This window comes from Mus pahari, chromosome X, assembly GCF_900095145.1.
Source record: "Mus pahari chromosome X, PAHARI_EIJ_v1.1, whole genome shotgun sequence".
NCBI lineage: Eukaryota > Metazoa > Chordata > Mammalia > Rodentia > Muridae > Mus > Mus pahari.
In genome coordinates, this window is record NC_034613.1 from 86,747,090 (window position 1) to 86,760,328 (window position 13,239).

The following is a 13,239-nucleotide window of genomic DNA, read 5'->3' on the forward strand; positions in this document are numbered from 1 at the left end:
ACACACACACACACACACACACACACACACACACATATATATATATATACATGCAATAATAATCAGTGAAAAAAGAGGCCATGAATTTAAGAGTGAGAAACGGGGGTTATATGGGAGGGTTTGGAACAAGGAAATGAAGGAGAGAAATGGTATAATTTTACAATAATTTCAAAATAAAAGAAAAAGAATTTACTGAGTTTATCCCAATATTTGTGAGGCAGAGGCAGTTGGATCTCAGTGAGTTTGAGGCCAGCCTGGTCTACATATCAAGTTCTAAGCCACCCAAGGCTACATAGTGAGACTTTGTCTCAATTTTTTTTTTTTTTTATTCAAGAGCTAGAGAGTTGGGCCAGCAGTTAAAAGTACTCATTACTCTTGGAAAGGATCCAGGATTGGTTCCAGTTCTAGGAGATCTGATGACTTTTCCTGGCTTCTACTGGTACCAGGAATGCATGTACAGGCAAACACATACAATAAAAATAAATACATCTTTAAAATTAGTTCACTCAAACCTTATGGTTTAAGATCGCTGGCATAAATGGTGATAAAAGTTTGGAAAAGGCAAGGACTGAAGAAAAGGGACTCCGGGGCCTTTTCAGCATCTATCTTAACCTTTTGTTACATTTGCAAATAAACATTTCTTGAGGCAAAGGATGTGCTTCCAAAAGCAAAGAACAATTGAAGTTTAGAAAATGGTAAGATTTTATATACTTGTTGGAGAATGACTAGCATAAAGAATATTGCCACCACCTCTAATTCTGCTTAAATATTTCTGAAACATCATATATAAGAAAACCTTGTGAGTTGCCCCAAAATTATGATAATGTAAGGTACAAAAAAAAAGTGTACTAGAGCCAAAATTTACAACCTCTGAAAATAAGGGCTCAGGGGAGCAGTGTTTGTGGCCACCGTGACTTTAGAGGATTTTCTACTTCTCATTTCTGAGCTCTGAGATCATGAAGGCTAAAGGAATGAACTTAATGCAATAAACCATCCTCACTGAAGATCTGGCAATCTAGCTTCTGCCTGGTGTGCCTGCAGGCAGCTCTCTTAGTGGTGACTGTCTCAGAGGAACTCTGTAGAATTGCTGTCTGCCACTAAAATGCATTTGGCATACACAGTTGAGAGAGTGCTAAAGATTGTCACAAGCTGATAAAGTTCTTGGCTCCCATCCACCATCATAGTTAAGCAGAGTAAATCCTTTTCCCCAAGGCTCCTGCTGGACGCTTGAATCACATTTTTTCTTCTCTATTGTCTGAAGGACCTCCCAGTTACTTACTTTTTAAAATACACAATGTATCCCCATGGCTTTTATTAGGGCTCACAACAGTAAAAGCAACGTGTTTCAAATATAAGTACATGTGCCCTTCATTCTGAATTAAAACTATTTTTATTTTAAGTGACAGGTGAACACCCCATTTTCAGTTATGAAAGCAGCCATTGTCCCTGGACTTTTCCTCCTGGGGCTTTACGTACCAAACTGTACCCTTAAAATACAATTCAAACTTTTTTGCTGCAGTAACCTGTGAGGACATTCAGGCAGTCATTTCTGTTCCTGCAGAATCAAGTACTTTTTTTTATTTTTGTCTATGTCCCCTCCTCCAAAACAGAGTTCACAAAAAATATTTTGCAAGCCCTTTCCAAGCACAGACTTCATTTTGGAAGACTTTGCTGTTTAGTGTAAACAAAGTACCCTGCTTTTGATCCCATGACCTTGAGTTAATAGTACCTTTTACTTAACAGGTTCTAAGTTGCAGCCTTAGATTGGGCAAAGAAGAGGAGAGAGGGACGGTTAGACTGAAATACATCCCATTGCTACATATTTATACACTTGGGATTGTGAAACCAGAATCAGTCTATGATGATCAAAACACATCCCCATAGCCAGAAGCTGAAATGTTGGCACTGTAAAATTTCACTGGGCCAAAAGCCGTATAGTTTGATCTTGACCCTCTTTAAGGTGCCAGGAAAGTCTTTAGGCTGGATGTGTTGTTGACTGTTGTAATCCATGGGGGAAGGAGGGCAGTGAGTTTGAGAGTAGCTACATGAGTCCCAGGCCTGCCTGAGCTACATTGCAAGTGCCCCTTTCAAAAGGGGGGTGGGGTGGGAGAAGACAGTGTTAAAATCCCTTATGATCTATGTTAGCTATGTAAATAAACATGCTGAAATTTGAACATGGGAGAGAAGAAAGGGCAATCATTAAGCAATCCTAGATTGGTGCTCCATTTTTAAAGGACTTAGTGTGCCCTACACGTGGAGACTTGCCAATGCTGTACGTAAGGATGAGGATGTGGAAACACTGCTGCTTCCTGTGAGTTCTCTTTGATCCTCACTGGCTGGAGACTTCGGAGCAGAACAAGGGAAGTGCTTTACAAATAGCACTCACTAAAGGACCATCTCCTGACCTTTAAGATACCAAGATTGCAACAACTGTGTGTTGTTTCACGCGACTGATACAGACATTGCATGCTCTAACTCTAAATTCCTTCATTGCTATTAAGCCAACAATTCTTTCACCTCTGAACTCCTTTACCACATGACTTCCCAAGAATAAAACTTTGTTTCTAAGGTTTCAGAATCACTGGTGCAGAAGCAATGATGTGTATGTTACAGTGCCAAGTAGCACGTAAACCAGTGATGAGAACAGCCTGCTCAGAGGATCATCTGGAAACAGATTTCTCTTAATAAGTAGTTTTCGGTTACCTTCCTAGGTGTTCGTCCCAGTGCCCAAAAGGCTTAGCCATCCTCTAGGAGGAGCCTCCTGAGGTGCTTATTCATTCTTTCTCTCTTACGAACCACCTCCTCACCTATGTGAGGAGCAGAGGTCACAGGACATTTGTGTGACTTGATGAGAACATGTTTGTCCCTGGCATACTCGTTAGGACATTGATTTCCTTGTGGAATGAGAGCTTTCCATCTTGACTGGCTGTAAAATAGTCAATACCAGCGATTGATTCCACCCATTTCCCAATGCGCTGCCTTTCTTTTATGTTTGGTTTTTGATGGTATGTCTACAGGGAGTGGCTGGGCTTGTACATCATTGGAAAGACTCAGTGAGAGAAGCATAAACCTAAAGTGCAGCCATCTATAAAATGGATTCAATTTTGACCTGTTAGAATGGCTAAATGTTTCACTCTGGTTCAGTGATCTTTGCCTTGTTACCACGAGACCTTACTGTTTTCCTCAGAGACTACATAATCACCCTTTGGGAAAAAAAGACCCTTGAGAGGTGGGAAATGGAGACACATAAAACTGTTAGGGTATCTGTGACTACAAAACCTGTTCAGGGACCATAAATGACTTCTATGTATACTTCTAAAATACCAACTTTTAGAATCAAATAACAAGTATAAAAATATTTTGTAAATTTCACTTTGGTATTTTTCCCCCTAAATCAAAACTGGTTTTGTTTTTGTTTTTGTGGCTACAGGATGAAGCTGTTGCTTGCATGACTGCAACCATTGATACTTCAGGGGAGGCAGACACTGTAAGTAATTGACCCCCCCCCCATGTGGAACCTGGGACTCTCCTTGCTGATTCTGTACTTCCTATAATTGATCAGTCATTCAACTCTGGAGAGGATCTGTGATCTGTCCCATTATTCATAGAATCCTCTAGAAATCCTGAAAGCTTTCAAATAAATCTCCGTTTCATAATGCTTCAGACAAGGATGGGCTCTGTTTCTGTCTAACTGGTAATGAGCGCTGAGATTCTTCAGAGGCATTGTGTTTCATGTCTCAGTCTGACTTGCTTATTTTCTATTAGGTGCTAGTGTTGCATCAATTACCCAATAAGTTAAAACAAGGAAAAGGAGCAAGTGAGGTAATTATGACAAAGTCAGAAAAGCATTGCAGGAGAATGCTTTCTGAATGTGCTGTGCTATGGACAGAGCGACCATGGGCTAAAAGAAAAGGAGGAAAGTGTTTTGAGTGTTCACAGATCACAGGGATAGCTAAGGTGCATCTGCTGTTGACTTTGACTGAAGGTCACACAGTAAGGGAATAAAATGAAAGGTTAGTCAGTGGTTTGCTTGAGGCCACCTTTAACCCCTGAAACAAGTGAGTACCAGTAGTTTTCTTACCCTGAATGAAGCAAGGTAGGAGATAAATTAGGTAATCAAAGTCAGCTGTGTCCGAATAAATGACTCTTCCATTTCCAAAGTGACATTTCCAGTGTCGTCTCCTCTTTAGGGGCCTCTTGAGATGAAAGGAGAGTAAGGATTGTTTGTCAGATTAGTATAGGGAAGGGCAAGGGAACTTGTGCATATTAGAGAGAATTCTAAGAGCAAGAGAATAAGTTCCATGGTTCATTTCACCTGCTTCAGCCAATAGCATAGAAGAAGAGGCCACAGTAGTAAAAGAACACGGGGATTGCTGATGGAAAAACAGCTCTGGGGAGTCAAGTAGTACCTAAGGAACTCCAGCTTCTTGCTTCTCTTACACATTTGTATAGGGGGTGGGCAGATTGATTAGAATGATTTATAGGCTGTGGTCCCACTAATCTAATAACAGCTGCCTATATACGTTAAGGCTCAAGCATCCAGTAGTTGGTTAGTTCACGAGGCTGGGTGTCTCAGATGGTCTTCAGTATATCCCAGACTCCTGAGCAAGTAGGCTCTAATGTCAAGGAAGGAATGGGCTTGCTAGTGAGGACAAGAGCAAGCTTCCTTCTTCCATGTCCTTTCCAGCACAGGGCAGGACCCATTTCATTTTAGAGGTGGGTCTTCCCGCTTCAAATGATCCAGTTAAGCCCCACCCCACCCCCACCCCCCCCAAAAAAAATCCTTCACAGGTGTGCCCAGTGATTTTTAGGTTTTAGTCAATTCCAGACATAGTCAAATTGACAAGCAAGAGTGGCTGTCACAATATCATTATCTCTCTCTTTTCAGCAAGTACAAAGCAGTCCAGATACCAGCAGGTCCTCTGATGTTTTCAGCACTCAGCATGCCCTACGCCAAGCTCAGATGTCCAAGGAGCTGATTGAGTTGAATAAAGCACTTGCATTGAAGGAAGCCTTAGCTAAGAAGATGACTCAGAATGACAACCAACTCCAGCCCATTCAGTTCCAGTACCAGGTAAAGTGTTTTCTGTTTTCTGGGTCAGCAGTTGGTCATGTGTATCATCATTGGCTGATGGGAAGCAGACATACAGACCACTTTTGGTAATGAAAACATAAGTGTTCCCCATTGTTGTCTGTTTCCAGTGTTGCTCTAAAAAAGTACATGGTGACCTTGAGTTTTCTCCCTCTGGCGACTCAGGATTTTTTTTTTCTGTCCCCAGGTGGTAGCATTTCTTCTCACAATGCTAGGCTTGTTATAGTTTCTTAAATACTGTCACTTCCCTCCAGTTTCTTTCTTCAGTGCCCTTAATCAGATCCTGGATCTCTGGATTTCAGTCTGCTTCTCCTGCCACCTCTCTCCTGTTTCCTAAATCCTTGTGCTTGTATTCTACTCTCAAGATTTCCTTCCCCTTCCAGTGACTGCTTTTATTTGCTTACTAATTCCTAAGATCTCTTTGATGCTCTGAATTGTTCTTGCTATCGAAAGCTTTTTATGGCTGCAGTGTCTGTATCAAAGGCAAGGAATTACAGCTTACCAAAGCTTTATTCTTCCTGCGTTGCCTCTTTTCTCCACGTTTTCTTGCTTTTGTATGTCTCATCCTCTCTTTTGCTTAAGAAGAGTTCTTCAGCTCTCTGCTGATGTTTGGCTATCCGTACAAATGTAAGAGAGAGGGAAACTAAAAGCCACTAGGAAGTTTTCCATGCACAGATTCTCCTGGGTTCCCTATGTCCCCTACAGAACTCCCCTCTTCTCTGCCTGGAGCTGTGTGGGCAGCTTGGTGGAAAGCTGCCGTCTCTCTGCTCACACAGGATGTTATTTCATACATGGCAGCAGCATGACCCCTCGTGTCTTCATTAGCTGGATCTGGGTTGGCCATCCAGCCTGAAAGTTCCATCACTACAGAAAGGCAGCTTTTACTCTTCCTGTCTTTCCAAGATACAAACTAGCTTGTTGCTTATTGGCATTCATCCCGTAGGAATCATAGTTTAACTTTTTTTGCCACTCTGGAAGGCAGTCACAGTTTCTCTCTTCCCAGAAGTATGTCTTCAATACTGACTGCCTACTCTTCATGCTTGTTTTTGTTTTTTTTTTTTTCCCAGTTTCTCTGTGTAGCCCTGGCTGTCCTGGAACTCACTTTGTAGACCAGGCTGGCCTCGAACTCAGAAATCCGCCTGCCTCTGCCTCCCAAGTGCTGGGATTAAAGGCGTGTGCCACCACGCCCGGCTCATGCTTGTTAATGCACACAACTTTTTGTGTCATTCTACTGGGATTACAGGAAGAAGGTTAAATATGTAGGTCAATTACCTCTGTTTTCAAGGCATACAGTACAGCCTTTTCAGGTCAATGTGTTTTGACTTTTCCAGGATCAATAAAAGATTACTATGAAGTCTCTCTTCTTCTTCTTCTTCTTCTTCTTCTTCTTCTTCTTCTTCTTCTTCTTCTTCTTCTTCTTCTTCTTCTTCTTCTTCTTTTTTTTTGGTTTGGGTTGTTTGTTTGGTTGGTTATTTATTTGTTTGTTTGTTTTTACTTGTTTACTTTACATCCCACTCACTGCCCCTCTCCCAGTCCCCCTGTTCCCTTCTCCTCTGAGTGGGTGGGGCCCCCTGGGTATCCTCCCACTCTGGCACTTCAAGTCTCCATGAAGCTAGGCCCATCCTCTCCTACTGCTTTGTCTGCCTTGTCTATTCTCCTTAGACTACCCAGAAATGGGAAACAGGTTCCTCCAGAGTATTTCCTACTCTATAAGGAAGTATAAATAATAATAACCTGTTGATACAGTGAGAATAGATAGTCTTTTTCCCCCAAGAAGTAATACCTTTGAATCACATGGAAACCACCACCTCTCTAAGAAATATTGTCCGTTTTCCAGTTTTTTAAAAAACACTTGCATATGTGTGAATCGCTACATCAGAAGAGCACTTCGTGAGCTGATTCGTTCTTTCTCTCTTCACATGGCTTTCATACATAGCAAGTGCTGTCATCTAGTGAACCAGTTTAAGTCCAGTCCAAGGTTTTCATTTCTAAGCACTATTTCCCTACTGTGTATTGTAATTGTGTGTGTGTGTGTGTGTGTGTGAACTTAAATATGTAATGTATACATATGTAAATAGGGAAATGTCTGGAAGATAAAAAGCTATGCTTCTTCTGAAAAGAGGAGGCTAGCTGTTGGCAGGGCTGAGGTAATCAATGTGTTTTATCTTCTGTAGGGGGTTACTTGGATTATTTTTTTATAGGAAGAAAGTCATATTTAAATGTAAATGCATATGCATGTAGTTTTTATTTTCTTTTATTACCAACCAGTTTGAATATGCAGGGTAATTATGAAGCAATGATATTGACTTCTACTGGTTATATTTGGCCTAATGTTTAGAAAACAGCTCTAGCAAGTTTAGAAATCTTCTCAACATAGCACCAGTCTGCCTTTGCTGCTTTCTGCCTGTCCTGTCCTGTCCTGTCCTGTCCTGATCCTCAGGTTCTCAACCACTCATTTAGTCAACTTTCTTTAGTTTTGGTTATGAGGATGAGATAGAATCTGGCCAAAGGGATTTTTTTTTTTACGGCCTAGAAAACATCTAAATTTCAATTTTTCCAGCTTGGCAATTCGAGCCACAGACTTAGGACCCAGGACGTTGCCTCCCCAGTGGCGACGGATCTCATCACATCTGTCATTATAATTGGTCCTAATAGCTTCCACCAGCTTAGCCAGAGCACCCTTGTCTTCCGAGTTAACCTGTGTGAGGGCAACAGTGGTGCATGTCTTCCTGTGGACCTGGTACCCCAGCCTGGCCTTTCCCTTGATGATGCAGTAGGGCACCCCCATCTTTCGACACAGGGCAGGCAGGAAAACCACCAGCTCAATGGGGTCTACATCATGGGCAATCACTACCAGCTGAGCCTTCTTGTTCTCCACCAAGGTGATGACTGTATTGACTCCTGCTCGGAGGACAGGTGGTCTCTTGGTTGGGTCGTCGCCTTTGCCAGCAGCTTTCTTCTCAGCACGGGCCAGTAGCCTTTGCTTCTTCTCTTGCTTTGTCTCTGGCCTGTACTTGTGGGCAAGCTTAAGCAGTTGAGTAGCTGTCTGCCTGTCCAGCGCCTGGGTGAACTGGTTAATGGCAGGAGGGACTTCAAACCACTTGTAGAGGATGGCTCTTTGCCGCTGCAGCCTGATGTAGCGGGGGCCATTTGACGAAGCGCGTTAGATCTCTTTTGGGCTGGATGTCCTGTCCAATGCCGAAGTTCTTGGGCCTCTTCTCAAAGAGAGGGTTGACCACCTTCTTGGCCTCCTGCTTCTTGATGATGGCGGGGACCAAGGCCACCTTCTTCCCCTTGACCTTCTTCCCTTTGTGCACCTTGCTCGGCTGCTGGAGAGAGCAGTCATACACAACTTTAATCCAAATACTCAGGAGACAAAAGCAGGCCTATCTCTGTGAGTTTGATGTCATTTTGCAAGTTTCAGGCTAGCCAGAACTATATAATGAGACCATGTGTCAATATAATAATAATAATAATAATAATAATAATAATAATAATAATAACTTATTTATGTTTTCTAGAGACAGAATGTTGACACAATTATCTTCCTGTTCTATGTAATCTTTTCTTTTTCTCTGACCTGTAATGTTTCTAGGATAATATTAAAAATCTAGAATCGGAAGTCCTCAGTCTACAGAGAGAAAAAGAAGAATTGGTTCTTGAACTTCAAACAGCAAAGAAAGATGCCAACCAAGCCAAGTAAGAATAAAGTCAATAAACGCTAACTAGTCCCCTGCCATATGGAGATGATTTTGAGAGACTAGAGAAATAGAACACCCATTCACTGCCCATAAGCAATTTTAACATAGTAGGTAGGGGAAAAAACATAGATACAAGAAAAATTAAATAATTGAGATTTTACCTTTTTAAAAATTCTGTTTAATTATGGTGGGGGGCAGTATGTGCACATGAGTGCAGGTGCCCATGGAGGCCTGAAGGGTACAGGGTCCCCTGACAATGTAGTTACAAGTGGTTGTGAACTCAGGTCATCTGCAAGAGCAGCATGTACTCTTCACTCCTGTGCCATCTCTTCAGCCCCAGTAAAATAGCATCTCAGGATGACAAGAAAACAATGCTATAATATGGCAGACAACTAATGGTCAAATCACTTTTAGCAGTCACTAAGAATTAGGTTAAGAGTAAGCGAAATTTTAGAGTTCACAGATAGGGACTGTGATCAAGGAAGGATTTATAAAAAGTTAAATGAAAGCTGACATTTGCAAAATAATGTCTAGACCTTCTAGACAATTTCTGTGCCCTGGCTTATGAATATTATTAATGCTCAAGCTAATAATTAAAAAATCAATGTAGCCATCCTTTGCTTAGGGCTATATCCCTGGAATATAACTAAGAAAACCAGAAGGCCCCTCCTTTAGACTGCTACCTTAAAAGGAGCCTAGCTTGCTTTTAGGATTATTTTTGTTTTCTACTGAATCTAAACCTTATGTTCTTCAGAGAGATGTTAAATGTTTACTTTCTGTCTTCAACTTGCATCATCAGAATTATTCCTACAACTAAAGCAAAATGACTTCTTTTGGGCACTGAGTGGTGGGACAAAGTATATTTGAAGCAGCTTATTGTTGTATATATTTAAAAATATGTTTGTTGCTTTGAAGCTCTCATTAGTGAGATAATTTTGATTGGGTGGGTTATAATCATTATTTTAAAGGTGGCTGTATATCAAGGTTGTAAACCTGGGAGTCCTCTGTTACATATTTTAGAATAAGCCATTTCATTCCTATCACACTTGTGTTTAGGTTGAGTGAGCGCCGCCGTAAACGTCTTCAGGAGCTGGAGGGTCAAATAGCCGATTTGAAAAAGAAACTACAAGAACAGTCCAAACTTCTGAAGCTGAAGGAATCCACGGAGCATACTGTCTCCAAGCTGAACCAGGAGATACGGGTAATAAACCCTCATCCTTGTTTTTACCACCTTAGAACTGCAAGCATGGGTGTTCCACTTAGAATCATGCTGAAGTGATTTCAGGCAAGAAGGTGGGAAGCAGGGCAATCAATTCAGGTGTAAAATTAGCCTCAAGTGTGGTATTCGAGGACATTGTGCTAGTCACTGTGTAGAATCTAAATTATAAAACTTGGCTTTGACCTTCCATCTCCTTTTTTGTATATAGAATTTTTATGTTAGACCAAAAGATTAAAATATGTCAATATTTTGCAGCCATGTTCTGATCATCTTCCGTGATCACATGGCACAATTCTGTAAAGTAGTAGCAAGATTTCAAGCTTTTAGAGGACATTTTCCATTATTGAGTGTTCAGCTTGGAACATCAGCAAGATGAATACAGCTTATTGGCACTGAAATCATTAGAATATTAATAACTGATAGTTGAATTTGTCCATCATCTTAGAAAATATTTCCTTGGAGCCACCTTTAATCCCAGCACTCAGGATACAGAGGCATGTGGGTTTTGTGAATTCAAGGTCAACCTGATCTACATAGCAGTTTGTTTCTTTCTTTCTTTCTTTCTTTCTTTCTTTCTTTCTTTCTTTCTTTCTTTCTTTCTTTCTTTCTATCTATCTATCTATCTATCTATTTGCATCCCAAGTGCTGCCTCCCTCCACAGAATTCATCCCACCTCCCTGCCCTCCCTCATAGAGTCCCTACCCGCATCTTCCCTCCCCTTCTCCTCTGAGAGTGTGCCCCATACCCTCAAACCCCCCTACCTTGGCACACAGTTCTCATCTAGATTAGGCACATCCTCTCTCCCTGAGGCCAAACAAGGCGGCCCTGTTGGGGGACTGAAGGCCTGTGAGAGTTGCATTGTGAAACACTGTCTAAAAAAAATTCTTCGTACTTTTTTAAGAGTCTGGAGAGATGACTCAGGGAATCCAAATTTCATTCCCAACACTGACATCAAGTGGTTCACAACTACTCCAGCTCCAGGGGATTGAACACCTCACTAAGAACACACACACACACACACACACACACACACACACACACACACACAAATATTAAAAAAAAATCTTTAAAAGGAAATAAAATACTTCCCTGAGATTCAGCTTAACTAAAGTAAATGTGGGGCACAATTGAGCTTTTTGGAATATTTCTCTTACTTTTTGAGTCTTCATTTGTATAGTTTATACTTGGAAAACAACCATGTAAGTTTATCAAGAGATAACAAACCAAATCATCAGCACTTGTTGGTGACCTCAGCTTAGCTTTGACTTTTCCCTTTTTTACTATCCATCTGTACATCAGCCTAGAATAAAGTGCACATGATTAATACACTGGTTTTGTTCGGTTTGGCTTAGTTTTGATTTGTTATTATAGATGATGAAAAACCAGCGAGTCCAGTTAATGCGTCAAATGAAAGAGGATGCTGAGAAGTTTAGGCAATGGAAGCAACAAAAAGACAAAGAAGTAATCCAGCTAAAAGAACGGGTAAGTTCATTAAAGCTCCTCAGAGGCCCTGGGAATGAGCCTATTCCGAACTCCAGAAGTGTGACAGTCAGGAATTGAACAGCTTTCAATTGAATGTCCTGTTGACTAGGTACTATGGAAATTTTTCCGAGTAATAAATGAGCTCTATCCTTGAATAATGCCTGGTCTATATAGGAAAAAGGCACAGTGTAAGCATGGCTTTCTTCAGTATATGGACTAAATAATTTAAGAACAATACAAAAAGAGGTGTTTGCTGCCAAGCCTGACAACTTGAGTGATTTTCCAGAGCCACATAAAGATGGAAGTATAGAATTGTCTCTACAGATTGTCCCTCTGGCTTCCACAAATGTGCCATGGTACATACATATTTCCACACAATAATAAATAAGATAAAATAGTTTTTAAAAGTACAACACACAAGAAAAAATTATTCACTCCAGAAAAAAAGCAGTGAAGGGAAACCAGGACCAGAAAGTGTGAGAAAAAAAAAAGCAGAAGGCAGAAGATGTGCATTGAAGCACATTGGTCACGTTCAATGTTCCCGTGGGACCATTTCTATGCAAGGGACACTTTCTGCTTCTGTTCAGTGATAGTGTGCTAACAGCATAAAGATCTTATAAGCAATTCAGCCAGTTACAGATGCTTCTAACCCTAAATACATGAGAGATCTGTCAGGGGAAAAGTTGTAAAGAAACCAGTGTCACCAGGGAATACATACTCCTGATGGTTGCTCATGGCGATGTGGAACTCAAGGAATCAGAAAGAAAAAAAAAACTTGCTTTAGCAAAATCTTTTAAAAAAATACTATTTATTTAATTGGGCAGAGGGAAGAGGGCATCAGTAACCTGAGCAGTGAGGTTTCTCCATGTGTTATGTGGATTTCAGGGCTTAGACTTGGCTCATCGGGTTTGGTGGCAAGCACCTTTTCCTACTGAGCCATCTTGCCGAGCCAGCGAGGTTTTTAGTGTAGCATTTTTCAGAAGGATTTTCTAAATGTCTGCGTGTGGGGTTTTGCTGTTGTTGGGGAATTTTGGGGGGACGGGGGAGGAGTTGTTTGTGTTTTTGTTTTTTAGTTTAGGCTTAACAATGAGCAGTTCAAAACCAAGCAAAACTATTTATATGTATTGTACTTGGGCAAAATATGAGAAGAAAGAGTGTGGTATATATAACATTTACGAAGACAATTGAGCTATTTAGTGAAACACGTGTACTACACATAGAAACCACAGTGCAATATCACCCCATATTCACTGGAATTAAAAAGTTTGTGGTAATATGTTAAAATCAGGACCCTCAAACATAACTAGTGGGATGTAAAATGGTCGAGCCACTACTTTTTTTAACATTTATTTATCTTGTGTATGTAAAGATGAGAGGACAGGTCGCAGTAGTATATTTTCTCTGCATGTGTGAGTCCCAGGAATCAAACCCAGATATTTGAGCTTAGCATCAGGTGCCACCTTCCTCTGAGCCATCTGCTGGTCTAACTAGTCCCTTTTAAAAATAGACCATCTGTTAAACAGAGAGTTATCATAAAATTCAGTGTTTTCTCTCTCTCTCTCTCTCTCTCTCTCTCTCTCTCTCTCTCTCTCTCTCTCACATACACACACACACACATACACACACACACACACACACACACATCTACTTTAATCCTCTACACATACATACACAAAATCTTCACCCACATCATACAAAAAGGCATTTCACAAAAGCCAACATTGTTTGATGATAAAAACAAACTT

General features: G+C 40.9%; 1 protein-coding gene across 1 annotated transcript in view; it reads left to right on the forward strand.

Annotated features, from left to right (window-relative positions):
* The window catches only part of Kif4a (kinesin family member 4A), a 101,857-nt gene that overhangs the window by 60,329 nt on the left and 28,289 nt on the right, over nt 1–13,239 (forward strand). Inside the window, exons 13-17 of the mRNA XM_021188789.2 lie at nt 3,431–3,487; nt 4,889–5,074; nt 8,688–8,791; nt 9,850–9,994; nt 11,384–11,494. Coding sequence (XP_021044448.1) covers nt 3,431–3,487; nt 4,889–5,074; nt 8,688–8,791; nt 9,850–9,994; nt 11,384–11,494 — 603 coding nt within the window. The remainder of the gene's footprint in view (nt 1–3,430; nt 3,488–4,888; nt 5,075–8,687; nt 8,792–9,849; nt 9,995–11,383; nt 11,495–13,239) is intronic.